This window comes from Heterocephalus glaber, unplaced genomic scaffold (genome assembly GCF_053883595.1).
Source record: "Heterocephalus glaber isolate CG9 unplaced genomic scaffold, H.glaber_assembly_v1.0 deba00001806, whole genome shotgun sequence".
Taxonomy (NCBI): domain Eukaryota; kingdom Metazoa; phylum Chordata; class Mammalia; order Rodentia; family Bathyergidae; genus Heterocephalus; species Heterocephalus glaber.
This window is the reverse complement of record NW_028258481.1, coordinates 819,137-839,416: the sequence shown is the minus strand read 5'-3', so window position 1 is coordinate 839,416 and position 20,280 is coordinate 819,137. Positions and strand designations below refer to the sequence as shown.

General features: G+C 63.3%; 2 protein-coding genes across 21 annotated transcripts; one reads left to right on the top strand and one right to left on the bottom strand.

The window, feature by feature from the left end:
* Positions 1 to 42: 42 nt before the first annotated feature.
* Positions 43 to 12,694, bottom strand: Cd5 (CD5 molecule). 2 transcript variants are annotated; one of them, XM_087203727.1, is made up of 10 exons: positions 12,467 to 12,694; positions 6,945 to 6,983; positions 5,587 to 5,904; positions 5,284 to 5,346; positions 4,840 to 5,142; positions 3,389 to 3,691; positions 3,125 to 3,250; positions 2,607 to 2,660; positions 1,809 to 1,928; positions 43 to 1,378 (listed from the first exon to the last, which is right to left on the bottom strand). In XM_087203727.1, the coding sequence occupies exons 1-10, from the start codon at positions 12,510 to 12,512 to the stop codon at positions 1,290 to 1,292; spliced, it is 1,461 nt and encodes a 486-aa protein (XP_087059853.1). In that variant the 5' UTR covers positions 12,513 to 12,694; the 3' UTR covers positions 43 to 1,289. The 2 variants fall into 2 exon arrangements, with proteins under 2 accessions (XP_087059853.1, XP_087059852.1); XM_087203726.1 differs by having other exon boundaries at positions 3,125 to 3,691.
* Positions 5,902 to 19,858, top strand: LOC101721384 (uncharacterized). Of its 19 annotated transcripts, XR_015448300.1 has the most exons (5): positions 5,902 to 12,540; positions 12,689 to 17,561; positions 17,665 to 17,770; positions 17,883 to 17,947; positions 18,366 to 19,858. XR_015448300.1 is itself a non-coding variant. In XM_087203732.1 (4 exons), the coding sequence occupies exons 1-4, from the start codon at positions 17,417 to 17,419 to the stop codon at positions 19,408 to 19,410; spliced, it is 612 nt and encodes a 203-aa protein (XP_087059858.1). In that variant the 5' UTR covers positions 17,369 to 17,416; the 3' UTR covers positions 19,411 to 19,858. The 19 variants fall into 19 exon arrangements, 1 of the variants encoding a protein (XP_087059858.1); XR_015448303.1 differs by lacking the exons at positions 17,665 to 17,770; positions 17,883 to 17,947 and having other exon boundaries at positions 18,366 to 18,561; positions 19,240 to 19,858; XR_015448305.1 differs by lacking the exons at positions 17,665 to 17,770; positions 17,883 to 17,947 and adding an exon at positions 18,021 to 18,075.
* The last annotated feature ends 422 nt before the right edge of the window (positions 19,859 to 20,280 follow it).

The following is a 20,280-nucleotide window of genomic DNA, read 5'->3' as shown; positions in this document are numbered from 1 at the left end:
CCCCCAGGAGGACCCTGGACAGGAGAGGCCAGTGCACCGTGCTCTTGAAAGTGGAAACATCATTTACCATGAACATGTTCAGCACGTACCGCAGAACACCCGAGGGGCGCTCCTTCACTGCCTGTCACCAGGGCAGAGTCCAAGGAGAAGCCCGAGGCCCCAGGGCAGGGGTGGCCAGGCAGGAAAGGGGTCCCCTGGGCACCCTGAGTCTCCATATGCAAGGCTCCTCTCTCATGGCGTCCACATGGGGGCCCGGCCCCACTTGCCCTGGTCACCGTGGCCGGGTCCCTGGGTCCTGGCGGGTGGGTGGGTTAGACGTGGGCCATCCCCTCCAAGGGGGACGCAGATCTGGCCTGTGGTTTTCTGATCCTGGCTCCCAGCTCTGCAGGGAGGAGGACAGATGGCCACACCTGCTGGGTCTCCAGGCAGCTGCAGGCTTCTCCCTGCTGGGCTCGTGGCTCCAGCAGGGTGTGAGTCTTTCTTCCCTTCACTCGTTGATCGTGGGCCACATGGGCCACGTGCCCGTCGCTGTTGGAGACGTTAGGCCCCCGGTGAACAGAGCCGACCGCAGCCTCCTGGTGCGCACACGCAGTTCTGAGCACGACACCTGCCAGCCCGTCAGTCAATTACCCATGAGACATCTTGTTTTCTGAGTTGTCTTTTCAGAAGTGTTTCCACAGATGAAGGTCAGGTTTTTCTTCCACCGATGGGGGAGAGGTTCAGTGCCAGCTCCGGTGGCCTTGGGTGCTCCCTGTCCAGCTACCGTGCGGGCTGTGGGCAGAAGGGGCCTGGACCCTGGGCCTCGCCCTTGCCTGTGGCTCCCTTCCCGAGTGTTCCAGCATCCTGGCTCCTTTTGCTCTTGCTGCTGTTGACCTTCCCGCAGAGGACATGTCCCCACCCTGTCCCTCACAGCCTGAACCCTGTCCCACAGTTGCCGCCGCGGGCCTGTTACGTGGCCTCTGCTTGGGTCTCCTGCCATGCGGGCTGTGCTTCCCGCCGCTTACACATTTCTCTTTGCTTTTTCTTCTGATGCTGCGCTGGGGATGGGAGCCGGGACCCCTGGCTGCTAGGTGTGGACCCCAGCCTGAGGCGCACCCCACGCCCTAAGGGGTCTTTCCCAGTAGCTTTCCGGGAAGGTTTTGGGACCAGTGGCTCTGCCTCGAGGTGTCCGGTGGGGTCTGTCACTAAATCACTGGCACTTACTCTTTCCCTCCGCAGGAGCAAGGTGCCCGCCCTGTCACGCAGGGAAGGCAGGGCCAGGCGAGGAGCCACATGGGGCAGGCTCACCCTCACAGCCTCTGGGCAGTGTGCAGGTCGTAGTCGCTGTCAGATGAGTTGTCCGGCTGGGCGGCCGAGAGCCGCAGGGCCCCTTCCAGAGCTGCGGAGGGCAGGACCGTGTTGGACAGGCCCGCAGAGCCGGGCCCAGTGGGTCAGCGGATCACAGGGCCCATGTGAGCCAGTGACAGCTGGCCCCTGTTTTGATCAAGTCGGCTGCATGAGGCCACCGATGCTGATCTCCCTGGGCCTCACTGAGCCCAGGAGGGGCCCTGGGCCGGGCTCCTGCAGGCCACCAATGGCCCCGTGCTGGCCCAGGGGCCTCATCTGGGGCCGCCCCTCCGGGCCCTGCGGGAGGCAGCCCATCAGACCCAGTGGGCAGGCTCCATGAGGGGCTCTGCCTGGGGCAGCCGGGCTGAGGGCTGCGTCCTGCACAGCACTGAGACAAGTGTCCAGCGGACAGAGGCCCCTCCTGGCCTCCCTCCTCTCAGTCTGGAGCTTCAAGGATGTGGCACACCCACTCCCCTGCTCACCGGGGTAGGCAGACAGGCGTGAGTTCCGAGGCGGCTGGCTGTACTCGTTGTCCGCGTGTGACTCGGGGCGGTTCTCGGGCTGGGCCCGCACGGTGCCCGTGGGGTTGCGGTGGAAAGACACTGCACACGAGCAGACGGCAAGTTAGCCCTGCTGCCCAGCCCTCCTCTGGCCCCAGGAACCTGCTGTCCTGTCCCGTTCCGTCTTGGTGACCCCAGCCCTTGTGTGTGCCCCCCACGCCCCAGGATGCTCATGCCGAGGGGTCAGGCAGATGTCGCGGGAGTATCCCCGGGGAGGGTGCCCCAGTGATGGAGAGACCACCCACTTCCTGGAGCCGAGGGCCTCTGATTAAGGCAGCCGGGCCACACAGGTCCTTCTGAAGGACTCCTGAGGGAGAAGGTGCAGAGCAGGAGGCAGGAGGAAGGCTGTGCAACCTCCCGGCACAGGCTCTGGCTGCCACTGAGGGAGGACACAGGCCCTGTCCCCAGAGAGCCAGCGGGGACACTGCCTGGCCTCCTCACAGGTCAGCGGCTCCGCAGGTACCAGCAAGAAGCCGTGCTGAGCTCGCCTGGCCAGTGCAGTCGCCGGCTCCCCTGTGTCAGTCACAGTGCTGGGGACACGCTGGGGAGGGCAGGCCCTGGGGACCCCATGGAGTCACCGCAGGGGAAGCGGGTCAGGAGGAAGCCTCAGCCCGGGAGGAGGCCTCAGCCCTGGGGACGTCTGGGCCATGCGCACACCGCAGTCGCTGTCAGGGCCAGCAGGGCCCTTGGGCCGGAGTGTGGGCTCCCCGGGACACTCACTGGTCTGGCTCATCCCCGTTGGGCCGATCCACTGCCGCTGCTTCTTCTGGCGGACTGGGCAACAGAGAGGGCAGGCGGTAATGGTGTGTGTGTGCACCCACAGGCGGCTGAGGGGAGGCCAGGGCCCAGCAGGACACTGGGCCCCTTCCTGTCTGGCGGGGGTGCGGGCCGAGGCGGCATCTCCGGAGAAGCGCCGTGGTGTGGGGCCCAGGACTGAGCCCCAGCGGCTCGAGGCCCAGCACTGCCCACCCAGCCCTGCGCCCGGTGTCCCGCGTGCCACTTCCTGTCCCCAAGCTCTGTGGGGCAAGGCTGGTGACCGAGGTGTGCAGTCCCCTCTCGGTGGTGGGGAAACAGGCCCAGGGGCAGGGAGTGGCTGGTCTTGGGCATCCCCCTGGGGGTGGGAAGGGGCCCTGCATTGTCCCAGGCCACGCCGAGGACCCCGAGGGAGAGCGGACCCCCCAACTTCCTGTCACTACGGGAGGAGGGTGTGTGCGGGGGGCGTGGGCACCGGTACCCACCTTTCTTCAGCAGTTTCCTGTAGGCCAGGGGGCCGCACACGGCCAGCAGCACAGCCGAGAGCAGCAGGGCCAGGACGATGCTCCCCACGGTGCCTGCGGCTGGGCCTGGGGGCTTGGGGTCCTGGCCTGTGGGGAGCGCCCGGGTCAGCCTGGCCCTGAAGCTCACGAGTCCCCCCAACTGCCTGTGCACGGCCGTGTGGCCCGTGCCCAACCAGCCTGCTCCCTGCGCCCGCTCCGCCCCTGCCCGGGCTGCAGGACACTCACAGCTGACGTGTACCCCGTGGCACAGGCTCCTCTTCTCCTGCAGCGCGTGGCAGCGGGACAGCTGCTCCTCCTCCCGACACAGGAGCCCGCCTGTCCCCTCGCCCGCGTCCAGCACGTGGACGGCGGCGGCCCTGCCGCACTGCTGCTCCTGGCACACCTCATCCCACCGCGCCGAGCTCCGGGCCACAGCACTGTGGCACAGGGCTGCCCACGCCACCCCTGGGCCGCCCTGGCGCACCTCCACGGTGCCCTGGCACACGCTGCCGCCCCCCACCAGGCGGCTCTGCACCTTAGGCTGGAAACCTGGGAGAAGCAGCGGGAGGTGAGGTGCAGGCGCTGTGCCCACAGGCTTGGGGCCAGGACCCCAGCTTTGGGACGGGGCTTCCGCCCCAGGTGCCCCAGCTCTGTCCCGGCCTCTGCAGCCACGACAAGACCTGCAGCTGGGTGCTTGCGGCGGGAAGCCTCCGGGTGGCGGTGCCCATTGGTGGCCCCAGTAGGCGTCTGCCCCGGCCAGGTGGAGAAGAGCCAGCGCGCCCTGGGTCCTGGCCTCTCAGAAGCACCCTTGCATTCTCCTGCTGCCCCGTAGGAAGAGGCAGGCTTCTCAGAGGGGGAAACAGGCCGGGGCTGGGGCAGACTGCTCCTAGCCCTGGTGCTTCAGGCAGGAGACCCCAGGATACTGCAGTCCCAGCCCCAGCCCTGAGGGCCAGGCACCAGTGAGTGGCCCGTCCACCAGGGTGTGGGGGTGGAGCCGGGTGTCCCCAGAGGGGTCTGCTGTGCTTAATTCAGAGCAATTGCGATCACCAGGCTCTGTCAGTTTCCATGGCAACACCACCCCCAAAGCCCTGTGAGTCTCTTAGGTGGAAGAGGCCAGACCCTGGGTGAGGGATCCCGGAGGGAGAAGTACTGAACCCTCGCAGAACCAGACTTGGATTCGGGGTCTGCATCTCTAACCCCTCCCAGGTGTCCTGCGGAGGTTGGACAGCAGGCTCCAGAACACAGCGAGGGCTGGGGAACGCTCTGCTGCTGAGAGGGGCAAGATGCTGGCCCTCGCCTGGCTCGCGTCCCTCCATGCTGAGGGGCGGCACAGCTCTGCCGCCTGAGCCAGCTGCACCTGGCAGGCTGTGGAGAGAGGGCCGCCCCGCCACACCGCCTTCCTCTGCCTGGCTCTCACCGGCCACCGCCTCGGTCTGGCTGCTGCTCTGGGTGCCCCTTAGGCCCGAAGCCCCCTGCTCCCAGCTCAGCCCCTCCAGCCCCAGCCTCTCTAGTCAGCCAGTGTCTGGTCGGCTCTGGGGTCACCCAGTGCGCCTGGCTCGGACCCCGCGCCCTCTGACTCGGTGACACGCTGCTGCCCTCCCTCGGTGCCCCTACCAGCCGTCCCCTTCTCCTGTGACGCTGATGGGGGGTCTCTGCTGGGCTCGCAGCGGGGCCACCTGCCTCCCTGTCCCACTCACCGGAGCAGACGAGGCCCAGGGCAGGGCTGGCCGCCCCAGGCGGTGCCCTCTGGAAGCACTGGGGCAGGGCCTGGCAGCTTGCGTTCCGCACTGTCCACTGAGGCTCCGGGGCCTCGGCCTCCGGCAGCCACTTGAGGAAGGAGCCACACCCTAGGACACTGCAGATGAGGGTGCCCAGGCCCCTGGCCTTGTCGTCCCGGGCCTTGTAGCCGACAGTGCCACCCCAGCGGCCGCTGTAGAACTCGACGGCACCGGCGCACTGCAGGCCCCCGGGCTGGGCCACCAGCTGCAGCCTGGGCGGAGCTGGGGGACAGAGGGCCGGGCTTGAGCAGGCCCGACCGGGGCACAAGCGCCTGGCCCCGGGGGGTGGGGTGGGAGCTCCTGGTAGCCTCTTGGGCCCTGTTGGCAAAGCCTGCACCCCCTCCTGCCCACAGTGACCCCTACCTGTGGGCTCCGGCGTGGTGGAGGCTGGGGGCCTCGTGGGTGGCAGTGTTGTCCTCTGGGGCTCTGTGATGGGGGAGGGGAGGGCAGGGGCAGGGTGAGGGGCTGCCACATGATCCCACTTCTGGGTGAGCCATCCACCCCACACGGTCTCGAGAGGTGGCCGTGCCCGCCTCACAGCGGGAGAGGGAGGCTCGGGGCGAGGGGGCTGGCAGTCAGCAGCGGCAGCTCCTGCTTTTCCATCTACCAGGCAGGGCCAGCGCCCCCCTCAGAGGTGCCTGGGGACCACAGTGTCACCCGACCCACCTAGGCAGACCAGGCCCAGTGTCTGGCACAAGCTCCGTGTGCGGCTGCTGCTGCAGTTGGAGAAGGACCCCGGGGGTCCTTGGCAGGTGAGCTCACGGAGCCGGGGCTGGGGTGCATTGAAGGCAGGGATGATGCCAAGTCTGCAGATGTCCCCACAGCGCAGCCGCTGGCAGAGCTGGGAGGCCTGCCCGGGGTCCGGCGGGGAGCTGCCGGCCAGGCCCCAGCTGTCTGCGCACACCGAGCTCCAGGAGTCCTGGGTGTAGACCTGCAGCCGGCCCTGGCATGGCGAGCTGGAGCCCTCGAGTCGCACCTGGAAGCCTGGGGTTGCGCAGTGGAAGGGAGGGGTCAGGCGCAGCGTGGGAGGGGCCAGGGGCCTGCCTGCCACAGTCTCCCAGGGCCTGGCGAGCTCATCCCTGTGGGCACTGCAGGGGTGGCACTCGGGGCTCCGGAGCTGGGGCTGCAGACTGTGGAGCCAGAGTGGAGCCCAGCAGTGGGCGAGGGGCCGGGCATCTCCCACCTGGCACAGTCGTCCGTCCTGTGCACCCTCGCCCGGCCCCAGCACAGCATGGCATCTGTTTTTAACCTTTGCAGTCAGTCTTTCAGGGGCACAGTTTACACTGGGCGGGACGCACCCCCTCTAAGGGCACCGCTAGGTGGGATTTGACAAAAGCATGTGAGCAGGAAGCACCACCACACTCTAGGCACAACGCGCCCAGCACCCAGGGTCCCCGCCAGCCATCTGACCGTTCATTCCCCCGAACCCGGCCTTGGGGGACTGCCGATCTGCTTTCTCCCGAGAGATCAGTTTTGCCCATTCTCCAGAGCCGCAGAGATGCGGCCAGAGAGCCCGGGTTGCTCTCCTCGGCTCCTCTGTGCGTGGCGCTGGTCTGAGTGTGAGGGCCTGCCTGCCTGTCCGCTCCTGTCACTGTGGTGCCATCTCAGCCTGCAGCTCGGCTGCTGGCTCGGCGCCGTCGGGGTTGTGTCTGGGGTTGCCTGTCTGAACTGATCTTTGTGTCTGTTTCCCCCGAGTAAGGACCTACGAGTGGCACTGCTGTGTGGCTTGTGACCTTACACAGCTCCCCAAGGGAGGCAATTCGAAGTTGCCCCTCTGTATTCATGGGGGACTGGTTTCAGGGCCTCCCCCGAGTACCAAATCCACATGCTCAAGTTCCCCGCCTAAAATGGTAGGGGCTGGATGTGGCTCAGGGTCCACGGTGTGATCAGCATCCCCAGCACCCCACAATGAATAAAGTCAGTGGCCTGATAGCGATGTGCGCCTGCATGTGCTGGGCTTGGCCCGCAGGGGCCTCCAGCCGCAGCCCCACGCTCTGCCCCACTCTGTCTTGGCGCTTCCTTACCTGTGTCTTCCCCGCTGGACCGGCCGAGGCAGGAAGGGCCTGCAGAGAGGAGAGGACCGTCAGGAAGTGGGGCGCCCTCCCTGCCCCCTCAAGCAGGACCCCCCCCCGCCCCCGTGGGCTTCCGGATGCAGCTTTCATCCGCAGCCTGGCACCCCAAGGGGCACATGGAGTCATGGAGAGAGCGGCGACCACCGGCCTCTCTAGAAACACTCTAGGCAGTACCACGTGGGGACACGGGTTTTCCTTCCACGCTCTGTTGGGTGAGCCCCTTCCTGCTGAGCACACCCCAGCCTTGTCACCTGGTGTCCCCAGGCTCCCCCTTTGTAGAACCAGCTGCTGCTGTCACAGAGTGAGGCAGACCGGGCCCTGCACACTCCGCTTCGAAGCTGGGGCTCTGCTTGCTGCTCACTAAGTGGTTGGCCAGAGGGCCCCAAGCACCGTGCCCCACCCTTCCCAAGGCCACTGTGCCACCCCACCTGCCGGCCAAGCAGAGCAGTCACTGGGACCCCACCCGCCTGCCTCGCACTGGCTTCTCTGCTGGCAGCCAGGACACCACTGGGTCAGGGAGACGACTTTGTGTTGCTTTTTTGGGCAGCACTGGGGACCGAACCCAGGGCCTGCACTCGGAGCTGCATCCTCAGTTTTGCTTTTGTATTTTCTTTTTGAGACAGGGTCTTGCTAAATTGCCCAGGTTGGGTGTGGACTTTCCATCCTGCCTCAGCCTCCCGGAGTGTGGGGATTACAGGCCTGTACTTCCACACCTGACAGGAGCTGACTTATACAGGAAGCAACCGTGAGTCCCTCCCTCAGGAGAAGCTGTCACTGGGTGCTAACAGCCTGCTCTCGCCAGGCTCCCGAGGTGCTGTGGGAATTCCACAGGAAGTCACGCCGCCCCTTGGGGTGCAGGGCTGTGCCCCCGTAGGACTGCTCACGATGAGTGCTCCCATCTCGGAGATCCAGTCACGGTTGCCCTGCTGTCGTGGGCCTCAGGAGGAGGCCACGTGGAGAGGGCTGGGACAGCCGGAGGGATGCGGGCAGTGCCCAGGACTGCACTGCGCCCCTGCCAAAGTCACGGGGCTGAGGGACAGCGGGAGCTGGGGCTGCGTCTGCCCTGTGCTACTGCGGTCTCCACGGGCTGCGCTGGCCCGGGTCAGAGGGCCAAGGTGGAGGCTTGCTGCCAGGCCTGGTGCACACCATGGGCTTGGCTTGGGCTCCGGGCCTCTGCTTCTGCCCCCATGGTGCCCACGCAGGGCCAAGTGTGGAGATGTGGAGGGAAGCTAGCCCGCCCACCGCAGGCCCACACGAGGCAGCCTGGCCCTGCTTGGGGGAGGCCGGAGAGGCAGGGAAGTGAGCTGAGAGGGCGAGCCGCGTCCTGGGCACAGCGCCCTCAGGGCCGCCTTTCCGCTCCACCCCATCTGCCGCCACCAGCACCCGGAGCGTCAGTGCTCCACTCCCTCGGGGCCCTCTGCCGTGCTGTGAGGTGGGCGTCACTGCTTGGTCCCAGGTGGACCAGGAGGCTGGAGCAGCACGGAACCTGCCTGGCCGCTGCCCTCCTTGCTGTGTGCCTGGATCAGAGAGCTTGGGAGGTCCAAGCACATGCTGCCGACGCTAGCCTGTCCCCATCTGTGCTGGTCCCCGCCGTCCCTCCGTCCAGACGCTGTGATTCTGGCCTTAGCTCAGCACACGGCTGCACGGGGCACGCAGGGCACTCAGGGCTGACCCAGTGCCGTCCCGGCCTGGTCAGGCACCTCTGGTTTCGCTGGCCCGCAGCCTCTTCCCATTTCTTAGCTGCTTCTCGCCAGTGAAGAGCAACCCGTGGTTCCCCTGGATGGTGCAGACTACTGGGTCCCCTGACCGCTCTGGGCTGCAGCTTATTCCTGCTGCCCAGGCCCCAGGCTCTGCTCAGAAACCTGGAGCCCGTGCCGGGTGGGAACACAGAAGCATCGTGGCCTCGCTGTACTGCCACCCACGCTGTCCTCGGCAGCTGGGGCTGGGCACAGACTTCTCTGAGGGGCTTTCCTGCCTGCCAGCCTCCCCTCCGGGTGGCCCCCAATGGAGGGCTTGGACAGGCAAGCCCAGGTGAAGCTCAGGGAGAGAAACAGAGAGAGAGAGGCATCTCATGGGCCACATCCTGCCATGGATGAGTCTTATTTGCTCTGCACAGTGCCTAAAAAAATGTTTGAGCCAGTTGTTTTTGTTTTGTTTTTGAAACAGGGTTTCTCTATGTAGTTCCGGCTGGCCTTGAACTCACTGTGTAGCCCAGGCTGGGCTCAACCTTGCGGCAACCCTCCTGCCTCAGCCTCTCAAGTGCTGGGATCACAGGTGTGCACCACCGTGCCCACCATTAGCCAGTTTTTTAAAGACTTCATTTGGTTTTGTTTTTTAAATCCCAAGATCTCGAAGTTTTTACAGCATAGGGTGTCCTGGCTACAGGCGGTGTTTCGGGGACCCCCCCGCAGCCTCCTGGGCTTCCTGATTCGCCAGGCCTGGCACCTCCTTTCTCCTACACCGAGAGAGCCCTGGCTTTAGGCTCACTGTGTTGCTGCCGTGAAATGAGTTTCTTTGTCATGGGAGCAGCAGCAAGACGATCAGCGGTGTCCGCCTCTTTTCGGGGCTGGGTTTGCACCCAAGGGGTCAGTCGGCCGGGCTTTACAGAGTGTCCGGCTGTGGGATTGAAGGTGAGCATTTGTGGGCCTGGCTGGTGGGCCCCGCCGTACCCGTGATGAGGCTGCCTCAGGCAGCTGCAGAGCTGGTGCCCGCCTCTGACCTCTCGGGTCCCAAGGGCATCCACGGCTGGTGCACCAGGGATGAGCTGGTGTGGCCGGCAGCGTGGCAGAGCGGGGCCTTTTCAACAGCAGTGACCCTTGGAGCTGTGTCAGGGTTTCTGGGAAGCACAGGGAGGAGGGGAGGACGTGGTGTCGCAGGTCAGGCAGCAGGTGGAGGGCTGTGTTGGGGTCAGGAGCCTTGTTATGCCAACACACACAGAGCCCTGAGGCTCCGGCCAGGAGAGGAGGCAGGAGGCGGCCTCTGCTGTGTAGACTGTCGCTTGTCCTCTCGTGGCCGTGGCTGGGGCGTCTGACTGAGCTATCAGCGTGTCGGCCAAGGCCGTGTCCTGCAGCACGATATTCCCTGAGCTCACAGCAGTGCATGCCCCAAGCTCCTGCACCCTGTCTCAGAGTACACAGCCCATTTTACCCCCGTTTCCAGCTGAAGAAACCAGGGCATGCCTCCTGCTGGCAGGGCACCTCGGGGCCCACGCCGTGTACACAGATCACCTGGGCTCGAGGCGGGGAGGGGACCACGTGCTGCTGGGGTGGCATGGGGAGCACAGAGCTCGGACACCATCTGGCTGTAGCAGCTGGGGCCCCTGGCCTCCCCAGGGCAGCTGGACGGGCAGGGACAGCGCCGAGGGCTGAGAGGTGGGGCCGCTGCTCTGTGTGCCTCAGGACAGAGCTCAGGTCCTCGGGGGGACCCTGTCCCTTCTCCCAGGACCTGTCACCTGCTACCCCCTCGGAGACCCCAGCCCCCTTACCACCACTGCCCAGCTCTTCCGACTCACTCCGACTCCCCCTGGGCTCCATCCCCGGCCTGGGTCCCCATGGCAGGTCTGCAAGCCAGGGCTGGTCCTTTCCTTCCTGGCATCCCCAGCACCTGTGACTGCTGTGGCCCTCGGAATGGAGCCCCGCTCTGCCGAGAAGCTGAGACCCCAGGGCTTCCTGTCATGCTGGGTGGCCACACAGGAGCCAAACTGGATCTGCCGTGCTCCAAAGCCCTCCACAAGGCAGAGTGCATGCACACGTGTGCACACACACACACATGTGCACAGAGACGCCCCATTTTGCCCAGTGGAGCTGAACTCTCCCTGGTCCCTGGGGGACCCCACCTACATGGGGCGACCCTGAGGGCTCCCTCAGCCCCTTTGCCCCTAGGGGCCACCCTTCCCCCCGGGGCCAGGCATGGGGACCCGATCCTTGGTACTCAATGCCTCAAAGGCCCCAGCTCTGCAGCCTGGGCAGTGGCCTGGTGGCCTCGCTGTTGGACGCTCCTGGTAGACACCCTGTCCTGCCCCCGCCTCTGCCCCATCAGTGCCTCTGCCAGGAACCCTCATTCATCTCTCTCTGCCTGGCTGCCTCCTCCCACCCTGGGTCTCAGAGGGGATGTTGCCTCCTGCCAAGGCCCCTCCTGGCCCTCTGAAGGTGCCCCATGCACCCCGGCCACCCTGCCCTGCCACCCTGGGGCCCCGGCCTCCCGTGACTTGCTGCGCCCCACTCCTCAGTGGCCCCAGATGGTTAGAAACTCAGGTGCTCATTTCTGGGCTTCTAGGCCGGGCCTCCTCTGGGAGCCAGGCAGGGGCGGCCGCCTCCATCACCCTGGCTCACGGATGAGTAACTGCAGGGTGAAGACAGCCGGATGGTGGCATCGGCCGACCCTCCCACCCCACCTGGCCCACCTGTCTCGCCTCCCGGGTTGTAGCTTGCTGCCTTTGCTGCTCACTGAGCATTTGATATACGGCCCCCGGCACGTGCTAAGCCCCGACAGGCCTGGCTTCACTCAGACTCTGAGGGCCGTGGCTGGGCAGGCTGTGCGGGATGGAGGCGCTCAGCTGAGAAGGCTGGCACCGTCACCCGGGAGGCCGTGGGCACCTCCCTGCGACCCCAGGTGGGAGGCTGCAGGGCCCAGGTGCCAGTGCTCAGGCAGCTCTCTGGGCTGGGCTCCGGTGCCCACACCGTTCACCCAGGCTGGCCCTGCCTGGCCTCGGGGCTGCGTGTCTGAGGGCAGAGGCTCCATCCCAGGCGCCCTCTGCCCATCGGGCAGCGGGGCCCTTGCTCTTGGCTGAGGGCGCAGAGAGGCTGGGGAGGGCTGGGCCTGGCTGCTCAGGCTGCTCCTCCCTGGGCCTGCATCAGCCCTCTGGGCCTCAGTTTACCTCTTTGCACAGCGGAGCCGTGTGCCAGCTATTCCCCAGGTGCCTGAAGCTTGGGGAAGGCAATGGCTTTGGGAGTGTTTCATGGGCTGCGACCCGGGAAGGGGGGTGCTCACCACCCCCAGTCACACAAATATCCGCCCCTGGAGCCACGTGCTCCGAATGGTCCCCAGGGTGCACACACTGACTCCTGTGTGTGAGCCCTGCCAGGAGCTCACCAGCTCAGGACCCTGCTCCACTCCCTTCGGAGGATACAGCCTGGAGCCGAGGCCCCGGCCCCCTCCTCTCCGTCAGGCCTGCCATGCCCCGGGCCTCAGCCACGTCTGTCACACCCTCCCGACACGCAAGGTGGAGAGGTCACACACATGCGCTCCGAACCTGGCCACCCTGCAGAGCTGGGCCTGGGCTCAGCTCCCCTGGAGGGCTGGGCCTGGGCAGCTCAGGAAGAAGTGGAGGCGGTGGAGGTGGGACGGTGGGCCAGGCCAGCTGGGCCGGGAGCACAGAGGCATCCTGACCCTGAGCCCAAGTGACGCCCAGAGCAGACCAAGGGAGCGCGCTGCACCCCAGCCGGCTCTGTACTCGGTGGACGAGCAGTACTCACCCAGCGTGCCCAGCAGGAATGTGACGGCCAGCAGCGGGGACCCCATGGGCACGGCCTGCTCCTGCCCGGCCTCGGTGAGCTCAGCACCCCAGGGTGAGGCTTCAGGCTGAGTCCCGCTCACTCAGGGAGGAAGAGGGTGGGGCGCCAGGCTGGGCTGGGTGCAGGGAGTGCGGGGCCTGCGTCACTGTGTTTGAAGTCGAACTGTCAACTTCCTCCCGGCAGAGCTGCTGCCGATGACAAAGCCACGCGAGTCCCTCGCTGTGCCAGGCGTCATGATGTCAAGATCGCACGTGTGCGGGACACACACTAACCTCCCCCTGCTTCACTAGAGGCAACACCACTGGCCTGTGGGCCAGGACAGTGGCCCAGGTCACCTCGCAGGACCTGGAGGCCCCGAGGCTGGAAATGCTGACCCCTCCCCGTCCCCGATGTCTGGTGGGTGGAAGGCTCGCACTCTGCCTTCGATCCACCCCTCCCCTTTGCCATCTCCCGGGGCCTGAGTGTGGACGTGTTGATTGCCTGGATTTGGCACTGTCTCCCTCCGCTGCCTGTGCTCTTCCGGCTGCTCCCAGTCCTCTGGCCATGCCGAGGCCCAGCCCCAGGGGCGAGTCCGGTGCCTGTCCCTTGCCCAAGAATGAATCTATCTTTTGACACTGTGCCCACGGCCCGTGGGAAATAGCCAGCCTTTTGCCCACCGAGCACATCAATAAAAGCTGCTTTTCCCTTCGTTCCGGAAGCTGCCTGGACCCCTCTCAGTTGGTCCTGACCCCTTTGGCTCAAGCTGGAGCTGAGTGGCCGGGGCAGAGGACCCCGAAAGGCCTAGCCTGTGTGGTGACATTCAGCTACAGTTGGTGTCGTTTCTGGGGTAACGGATTTCTGGGGACTCTGCTAGGACGGGGAGCTGAGCCTGGCTGGGGCTGCTGGATGCAGGGCTCTGGAGCCACTCGGCCCAGGCCTTTGGTGCACAGTCGCTGCAGCCTCCATGTCCGGAGGTGTCCCTGTCCCAGCTCCTCCCCACCCCTTGCTTCTGTGTCCCCTTCTCTGGGCTCCTTTGCCCCAGCTGTTTGCACACAGGGAGCACAGACTCACCCATGTGCCCTGGCTCCCTGAGTTTGCACACTCGCTCGGGGATGAGTGGGGCTGTGCGGGACCTGGGAGCTTCTGAGCTCCCTGGCCGTTTCCTTCCGGGATCCCTCAGGAGTCCCGTTGGAAACAGGCCGTGGGGGCCAGTCCCGCCTGGGAGGGGTTGGCCTCCCCAAGCGGGAAGGGGTGAAGTTCCCTAACTTCCGGGGACGTTAACATTTCACCCGGGAGTTCCAATTTGTGTCAGCGAGGACGCGGCTCCCTTTCTTCTGGTCCTCGCCAGGCCCCACTACTTCCCCCTTCTGCAGCCCAGCCCAGTCCCCCCAGCCCTTGGCCACCCTCCCTGTGTGCACGGGGGGACCTGTTCCCGGTGCATCCCTGGGCCGTGTTCCACGATATGTGGTACCTGTGGGTCCAGTCCCCAAGAGGTCCCATCTGGGGTCGCTGCAGGTATCCAGGCACTCACGCGAATTAAAACTTGGAGTGACCAGGTGACTTTTAGTTCATGTGGATTAAATCAGTCTTTGACAAGGGAGTTGGCTGAAATGTGTTGGCAGGGAGAGATGCCTTCCGGGATTGTTGCTGTCCTGCCTGGGTTGCTGGCCAGTCAAGATTGTATTTGTCTCCGCTAGTATTTAAAATGTAATGTTCGTTGTGCTTTGTGTTTCAAGGATGGCAATTTGACATCGGTGTTTGACAAGAAAATAACTTGAAATGATTATAGCCAGGTGTGGAGGTGCACACCTGTAACCCTGGCACTCCAGGAGGCTGAGTCAGGAGGGTCACAAGTTTGAGCCCAGCCTGGGAGACTTAGCGACTTAGCCAGACCTGTCTCAGAATAAAGAATAAAAAAGCTGGCCGTGTAGCTCAGTGTGAAGGACTGGGTTCCGTCCCCAGGCCCACCCACAGATTGTGCTTGTCTCATATCTCAGTTTGCGTAATACAGGAAGAATTGTGTAAATAAATTGTTTAACTATAAATGGGAGAAATGCTTTAAAACATGAGAGTCATTTGTAAGTTAGTTGAAATATTAAAACATCAGTTGATAAATATAAATCCTCATACTCCTGGTTTCTTAAATTCTATAAAAAAGACACTATATTTGGGTCTATTAAATACATTTTCATAATTGTTAGTATATAAAGAACAATTCAAGGTTTCTCTCTTCCTAGGCTTTCACTACAAAGTAAAGTTACAAAGAGTTAAAATTCTTTCCGTTTCCTGCCTCACAAGCAGAAGGACCCGAGTTCGATCCTGGTACCAAAAAAAAAAAAAAAAAGAGTTAAAATTCTAATTAATATGTGTAACCCAATATACTAAGGATATAAAGAAATTAAGTTATGTGTGTTGTTGAGAAAACTTTAAGAAAAGCATAAAATATTTTTATTTTATTAGTGTTTTTATTATTTTGTTGTAGAAAAAGAGCAATTTAATCTAAATTGAGGAATTTTGTAAGGATTGTTTCAAAATTATAAATTTAAGAAAAGAAACAAAGCAAAAAGTGAGCCAGTAAGCAGGAGAGCAAGGGAGAGGCAAAGGGAATCACGGGACTAAGGACATTTTTGGATAAGAAAGGATTTTGTGTGGTAAAATGAAGATTTTTTTTTTTGGTCCTCAAGCAAAATGCCTGTTTTGTACCAAAATGGAAAAAGAGAAAGAAGAGCTGCACCGGAGGTGAGAGCAGCCCCCGGGGCCGAGGGTCCCCAGCTAGGACAGAGCTCAGTCTCCGTGGCAGAGCTGGCTGTCATGGTCTAAAAACTCGTTTAAAACAGTTTCTAAACTTCCAATCTTAATGCATCACTATAAACAAAGTCTAATCTTTGTGTTCAGAGCAGCAGGGTTTTCTTAAGCTGTTGATCCATTCCTGGTAAAATTTCAAAGGACTGGGCTCGGAAGCAAAGATGTTGTGTTTTTACCACAATAACCTCTCCCGCTTCCTGCTGTCCTTATTACCATTATTGGCCACGGAGGAAAAGGAGTCTAAAAAACGCAGGTTGTTTGCACAGCCCTGCTCTGCCGTCCATTGCGTGGTCCCTTCTCAGCTCCGGCACCTGACGATGCGTGGTGTAAATATCCGCAGGTCACGTAGACGGCAGCGCCCCCGAGGGCGAGGGCGGCCCTGCTGCACCTCTCTCCTGTCCTCTTGGCACCGCGGGGGTGCACACTGCGGGCCGCGCCTGGCCCGCCCCCAGCCTCTCCTTGAGCCTCCCCACTTGGGTCGGTGGGAAAGGCTCCAACAAATGCTGCGGTCCGGCTTTTTCTTTGACCAAGTTCCGTAAAAGTTGGTGTGACTGAGCATTACGTTTCTTGGCTATAAACTAAATTTGTTTCGCTCTTGTTGGTTTGTTTCCGTATTTTCCTTTGAAAACTTTCTAGCTGTTGCCTTTCAAAGTTCAGACGACCCGGCCAGTGCTCTCAGATGCTGTGAACTTGACCGTGGGCTCCAGGTCTGCCTGCAGCGGCCCACGCCATCCTTCCGAGCCGGCCGCTCCGCAGCGGCTCAGCGGCTCAGGACACCAGCTCCCAGTCGTCCATCCCTCTGCACGGGACAGGCGAGACCAACAGCGGGGGCAGCACCCCCGAGGTGCGGAGGACAAGGTGGACCATCGGCATCCTCCGCACACACGCGACCCCATCCGGAGGCTGCGACAGCGGCCTTTTAGGGAAGAGCGCCTGATGATGAATCCCATAAAACAGGGACAGCCCGAGCGAGGCCAGAGCCGGCCCGCCAAAGCCAGGAGAGGCCTCTGGGGTCTGGTTTCTGTCTTCCGGGCCCCTCGAGCCCTCCAGCCCCCACGCTGTCTGGGTTCATTCCTGGGTAGATGGAGGCAGAGGTTATGACTCCCAGCCTGCCACTCGGGCGACAGACCTGTCTAGGGTGGGCCAGGGGACGTTGCTCCCACCTGAGCCCCCAGACAGCACCGAACCCAACGCTGGGAGTGCAGTGAGAAGGTTAGGGGGAGAGTGCGCTCCAGGCAGCTGGCTGCGCTGCCCCGGGGTCCGGAGCCCTTGGTGACCAGCGGAGGTGGCTTCTACGCCCGTACCACAAGGCCGAGGGGTGGTGGCCCGGCCTCTGCCGGCCTCCAGCCTGAGGTGCCGGGCGAGCATCTGCATCCGGCCCTCCCCTGCAGCTCCTGGGGCTGATGGTGCCACCTCAGGTGCAGCAGGAGGCACGGCCTCGCCCTGCCCAGTCCACCTGGCCTGGCTCCAGCCTCATGGCCGTCTCTCCTGGCCCCGAGTCTGGAGATCCCAGGCTGGGCCTCCACCCACCCATCGTCCACATCACTGCTAAGCCAGGGAGGTGGGGTGGAAAGGCCGGGCCCCTGCCCTGCGCGTGCTCCGGGACCCCAGGATCGTTTTCTCCCCACCCCTCGGGTTTCGGGGCACAGGAGCTGCGCCCCTACAGCCCTGTCCCTGCCCTGGTTTCTCTTGTGAGCCTGTGCAGCCCACACCACTTCCCTCCCTGTGCCTGCCATTGTGGGAAGCGGCTGCAGCTCCCCATCTCACAGAGGAGGAAACTGAGGCTCGGAAATGCGCGAGCCTCCCTGGCCCCGAGGTCAGTCCACAGCCTTGCCCCTCCCCACCCTTCCAGGAGCAAAGGAAACGGGCAGGCTGGCTCCTCCTGTGACTGCGGGAGCCTTTGCCTTGCCCGCCAAGCTGTCTTGGGCTCTTGGTTCCTCAGTCTCTGGAAAACTGAAAGGCGCCTGGGGTGGGCTCCAAGGCTCCTGGCTGGCCGGGCGAGCTCAGGGCTTGGAACCCGAGCCTGGTGAGGGTGGCCCCGAAACGCTTTGCCCCCACCCAGCCCCCACCCGCTGGCCGGCCTCGCTCTATCCCGGGGGAGTTTCCTGTCCCCTCACCACACTTTCCATGACGCAAGAGGAAGTCAGCTGCCCAGCCTGGGTTTTCCACGCAGCCTGGGCAGAGGAGGGGTGGAGTGAGCCCCTGGGCGGGAGTCAGAACTCAGGGCCTTCCAGGGACAGACAGATACTGCAGCCGCCCTGGGCCACACCAGGTAAGGGCGGGTCACTGGGAGGGTCATCTGTGGGCACCGGCAGCAGGCCTAGACCCGCCCCTGGACGGTCACTCCCAGTGCCCTGGCCTTTGCTCCCCTCTAGGGCAAAGGGACCCCAGGGATCTGGGCAGGGAAGAGCTGAGGGTCGGAGGCCGTGAGTGAGGAGAGGAAGCTCACTGAGCAGTCCGTCCCCCCTGAGTGGATGAGGAGTGAGTGAATCTGCGGTTCCCAAAGGCACAGGACGGCCTGGTGGTCGAGCGGGCAGGAGGGGCCTCTTCCAGTCTGTTAGTGACGGAGCCCTTGAACCCCTGTGCTTCACAGCCCAGCAGTGGCTTCCAGCCCACGGCCCAGAAAGGGCCCAGCTCTGTCCCTCCAGCTGGACCCTGGTGGGTGTCACTCGGGCCCATCACTCTGTGACCAGGTGTGGTGGCCGAGGTCAGCTGTCTTGTTCTCAGCCAGGGCTTCCTGTGCTGTGGCCTGGTCTGACCCTGGCTGCGTGGCTGAGGACTCCCAGGTCACTGGGTGGGGCGTGCGGCCCTGTGTGGTGTCTCGGGACGTCCACGCTGTCTCCGGTTGGGCTGGGGCCTCTCAGGGTGGGCCTGACTCGAGGACGGTCCCTGGCGATTGGATGGTGCTGCCCCACACACCTGGCGAGCCTCGGGCTGGGGGCGCCCCAGAACCTGTGGCTGTGCGATCACATTCGGGCAGGACTTGGGGCCTGTGGCTGGCTCCACACTGACAGTTGGGTGGCCTGGCCAGGAGGCCTCCCTCTGGGGACTCATCCTCTTCCCATGTCGCACGCAGAGCTTCGAGACGTTTCCATGGCAATGGATGGAGGCCTTGGAAGCCGGTGCCCCAGCCAGAGGCAGATGGGCTCAGGCTGGGCAGGTGCAGCCTAGGGCCTCTCAGCCCCTCGGCTGTGGCTCAGCTTTCTGTGCTCGCCGTGCTGGACGCAGGTGCACAGCGGTGTGGGACAGGCGCGAACCCACCCACTTTCCAGGTGTGAGGGCTGAGGGTCAGAGTGGGTGGGGCGGGTCCCTGGAGTGGACAGGGAGTCAGCGCCCCTTCTGGGCTTCTGGGCGGCGGGCGTCCCTCCCCAGTGCTGCCCTGTGGCGGTGGAGACCCGGGGCCGGGCCAGCAAGGCCGCGTGTGTCTGGGTCAGACTTCGAGACAGAGCCTGACTCAGGGGCAGGAGGCGGGGAGGCCCTGAGGCGCTGGCGTGAACCAGGGCAGCACAGCCAGGCCACGGCCCTCCAGCCAGGCTAACTCGCCACCCTCCTGCCTCAGCCTCCAGAGTGCAGCAATGGCAGGTGTGCACCACAAGCCCGGGTGTGCAGTGTCCGGAGCCCGCCCATGGTCGGGAGCCGCACCTCGTGCCATGCACCCCAGGCCTTCTCCCCGAGGTGGCCAGCAGTGGGCAGGCTCGGCTGGGCCGCGAGGGGCGGATGGAGGGGAGGAACCTGCGGGCCTAGGTGCAGTCGGAGGATGCAGGTCCACGGGGGCTCCTGAGAGAGCAGGGCAGCCCGGCGGGCGTTTGGCGGCAGAGCCCAGGCAGGTGGCGGGGCGGTGCTCTGGGCTGGGCCTCGGCCCTGGCTCTGCCCCTTCTGGCTCTGTGCCCGGGGGTGGGCCTCTCTCCCAGGCACACTCATCCTCCTTGGTGCCGGGGCCCCATCCACAGCTCGGCAGCCACGCGGCCCAGCTCCAAAGGCTGACGGCAGAGGCCACGCATGGGCTGAAGCTCGCGCTGTGCTCGGAGCTCTCGGTGCCTGGGGAGACAGCAGGAGGGGAAGCCAACCCAGCTCACGCTGGACCCCCAGCCGGCCGGGACAAGGGGAGCGACTCGGGGTGACTGGGGTGACCTGCACCCCGAAATCTCACCGCCGTAAGATGGAGTTGGGAGTGGAACCGTGCACGCAGCCTGTGCACCCGCAGAAGGGGTTTCGGGAGTTCCCCAAAGACAACAGCAGGTTGATGGCAGCGGGGAGCGGCACAGAGATGCTGGGCTTTGTCTTCATCCATGCACCTCTGCATTGTGTGATGTGTTAAGGAAGGGACATTGTGATCCAAGGCCTTGGTCTCACACAGCCTGAAAGAGGGCTGGGCTGGGCCTGGAGGCGGGAGCCCTTGTGCATGCGCAAGGCCAGGGCTCAGGCCCTGCTCCACCCCCAAGCCATGAAAGGGGTCGGCGGAAGATCCTTTGTATTTTTGTATAATGATGTATAACATGTATTTTTATAATGTGATTTTTTTCTTAATAATAAAAACAATAAATGTTTATTGAGAAAAATCAATAAAAATAGCCGAGTATAAAGAAAAAAAGTCACCCCTACAGAGCTATAGTCCAGTAACCACTGTAACAGTGGGGGACGTGTGACAGTGTGACACAGGGGGATGTGTGTGACACATGGGGGACGTGTGACAGTGTGACGCAGTGGGGAATGCATCTGTTGTTTTCTGTGTACATTTACAATAATTGTACTATGTTTCAGAACATCCATAATGCGCAAAGATATTATATATGATCTTTGTAACTTGTGTACCTGGACACCAGCACCTCCTGTGCCAATCAGGACAATTTTAATCAGGTTTTTGAAATAGCATCTCATTATGTTGCCCGGGCTGGCCTCAGAATCCTCCTGTCTCAGCCTCCTGAGTAGTGGGGGTTGCAGCCATGCGGCCGTGCGCGGCTTTGGTTATGAGGACTGTAAACACCATGAGC

Coding starts and splice junctions, on each gene's coding strand:
- Cd5 (XM_087203726.1), bottom strand. CDS start 12,512: ATGGGGTCCCCGCTGCTGGCCGTCACATTCCTGCTGGGCACGCTGG. Junction 6,984..12,466: donor ATTCCTGCTGGGCACGCTGG/GTGAGTACTGCT, acceptor TCCTCTCTGCAG/GCCCTTCCTGCCTCGGCCGG. Junction 1,379..1,808: donor ACGCCTGTCTGCCTACCCCG/GTGAGCAGGGGA, acceptor TGCCCTCCGCAG/CTCTGGAAGGGGCCCTGCGG.
- LOC101721384 (XM_087203732.1), top strand. CDS start 17,417: ATGACGCAAGAGGAAGTCAGCTGCCCAGCCTGGGTTTTCCACGCAGCC. Junction 17,562..17,882: donor GCCGCCCTGGGCCACACCAG/GTAAGGGCGGGT, acceptor TGTGCTTCACAG/CCCAGCAGTGGCTTCCAGCC. Junction 17,983..18,365: donor GCCCATCACTCTGTGACCAG/GTGTGGTGGCCG, acceptor TGTCGCACGCAG/AGCTTCGAGACGTTTCCATG.